The sequence below is a fragment of the Crocodylus porosus genome, unplaced genomic scaffold (genome assembly GCF_001723895.1).
Source record: "Crocodylus porosus isolate Cpor-Errol unplaced genomic scaffold, CroPor_comp1, whole genome shotgun sequence".
In the NCBI taxonomy this organism is placed as follows: domain Eukaryota; kingdom Metazoa; phylum Chordata; order Crocodylia; family Crocodylidae; genus Crocodylus; species Crocodylus porosus.
Genome location: NW_017728920.1, coordinates 9,232,782 through 9,234,851, shown reverse-complemented (window position 1 = coordinate 9,234,851; position 2,070 = coordinate 9,232,782). Strand labels below are relative to the sequence as shown.

Sequence of the window (2,070 nt, the reverse complement as noted above, 5' to 3'; positions counted from 1 at the left end):
GTGGTATTCTTACTGTACTTCACTATAAATGACCAAGGCACATAATTCTTAGGTTATAAGAGCTCTGGTAGGGAAGAAGTTGAAAGGGAGACATCTTCCAGAAGGGCCAACTATACCATGCTGGAGCTAACTAATGCTCAAATTTTGTTACCTTTCCTTCACCAACAGCAGCCCAAAGAAAGATTTTGCTAACAGGGTAAAGGGCTACTGTGAGGAAGGTAGAATGTATGGTGTTCAGCTGTATTTAGGGGGTGGGGGGGAAAGAAGAGGACATGAGGAGACAAGACAACCAGTTTATCAATTAGAAAAGGTTTTATTACAAAAAAGTAAAAAACAACACAATTGCATAGGAAGTCTTGCACTTGAACGTCAAGTGTATTAAATGTAAACTGTAATCAATGGAAGCACAGTATGGCATCTCACAGAGGTTGTTTGAGGGTTCCTGCCCTCATCACCAGCATCACATCCCATCTCCTTCCAGCATACAGTACCAAGGGGCTAAAAGGCAGCTCCCAGTGGCATTTCCTTTAAATGAAAAAGGAAAAAAAAACCAAAACAAAAAAACACCCCACTATACGCGTTATTATTACAAAAAAAGATAAATCCAACAGTCTTGGCTTTTTCAGTGACTTGAAGTCTGCACATAGCTGCCTTAACTTCAGTAGTGGAACTTCTTTTGATCCAAATACACATACTTGGTCCCATTAGACCTTTAGTTTAACCATCGTTCATTCACTCCCCTCCTCCCCCCCCCCAAAAAAAGAGCCCCATTGATTACAATAGTTTGTTTTTTTTAAGTCAGTCAACAGTATGGAACTGTCTACCCCTGAAGCAGCCCTGCTGCTTTATCTAGTATCAACACGGTCATAAGCCTGTCTAACTGAAGTCAGTAAAATGTCCTACAAAAAATCACTTAAGAAATTTAAAGCTAGCACTCTGCTATCCACCTCCACTGTGAGCAAGTATGCACTTAGAGTTACTTCAGTCATGAGGGAAAGCAAAGTGCAGTTATGTTTTCCAGCAAGCTTCCTCCTCTGTTTGGACTATTCCCTTCTATCTTTGTAGAACTGTAGATCAGTCTAGTCTAACCTAAGTGGCTTTAAGAGTTGCCACATCTTAACCAGCTTATGTTAACTTTTTTCCAAAGCACTTGGGTAACTTGTTTCTCCTGGTCCTCTATAGGAGTGGAGTAGTGAACAGTCGTTCCTTCAGGAGGAGCCCTTAACACTCCTCTATTAGCAACTGCTCAGAGCTGTACAGCTTCTTTTTAATAACTCTGAACCCAGTGCTCAGCTTCAGCGACTGACTGAAGCCTGGAGTGAAGGATGGTCCAGAGCTGAAGAGTCCCTGGATTTTAGGCCACAGGCGGGAGTCCAGTCTTAACACAAGGGTCAGCTGGAAAGTAGGCACAAGGCTGGGGTCAACCGCAATCTGCCCCACCCGGTGGCAGCCCTTCCCGTGCTCCACACACAGGTCAATGAGGGCCCCTCGCAGGCCGCAGGGCTCGCTGTAGGCCAGGTGCAGCAGCTCTTTGCCCACTTGCGTGACGAGCTGGGCCGGCATCAGGAGGCGGGAGCAGCGTTTGGCGTTTATGTTGGCTTTGTTCAGACTGACTTGGATGAGCTTCATCAGATTGGCACAGAGCAGCTCGTCCTCGGGGTCGTTTAACAAGTCGAAGTCCGGCAGCGAGACCTCCTCCAGCTCCTCGGCGTCTGCGAGGGGAGACAGAGACGGGCGGTCAGCGCGGCGCGGCCTTCCCCACCCCCCAGCCGATTTGGGGAGGAAAACGGAGCGAGGAAGGAGAGCCCCGGGACCCACCCCCGCCCGGCCCGGCCAGGCCCTCACCTTCTTCCGAGCCGAGGCTGCTGTCCAGGGACTCGCAGTCGGAGCCCTCGAGGCTGGCGCAGCGCCGGGCAGCGCCGTGCGGCCGGCCCCGGCCCCTTCCCCGCAGGCCGGGCGGCGAGGGCGGGCTTTCGCGCTGCTCGGGGATGGGCGGCAGCGCAGAGGCGAAGCTGTCCCGCAGGCCAGGCATCGCGGCGAGGAATACAACACCTCCGCCCCCGTCGCCTC

At 50.9% G+C, this 2,070-nt stretch overlaps 1 protein-coding gene across 1 annotated transcript; it reads right to left on the bottom strand.

The window, feature by feature from the left end:
• Window positions 1-293: 293 nt before the first annotated feature.
• DDIT4 (DNA damage inducible transcript 4) lies at window positions 294-2,070 on the bottom strand. The gene is made up of 2 exons (XM_019538563.1): window positions 1,846-2,070; window positions 294-1,712 (listed from the first exon to the last, which is right to left on the bottom strand). The coding sequence occupies exons 1-2, from the start codon at window positions 2,030-2,032 to the stop codon at window positions 1,222-1,224; spliced, it is 678 nt and encodes a 225-aa protein (XP_019394108.1). The 5' UTR covers window positions 2,033-2,070; the 3' UTR covers window positions 294-1,221.

Excerpts from the sequence above, each read along its gene's own strand:
- DDIT4 (XM_019538563.1), bottom strand. The coding sequence starts at position 2,032 with ATGCCTGGCCTGCGGGACAGCTTCGCCTCTGCGCTGCCGCCCATCCCC. Across the intron at positions 1,713-1,845 it reads CAGCCTCGGCTCGGAAGAAG|ACGCCGAGGAGCTGGAGGAG; the intron begins GTGAGGGCCTGG and ends CTCCCCTCGCAG.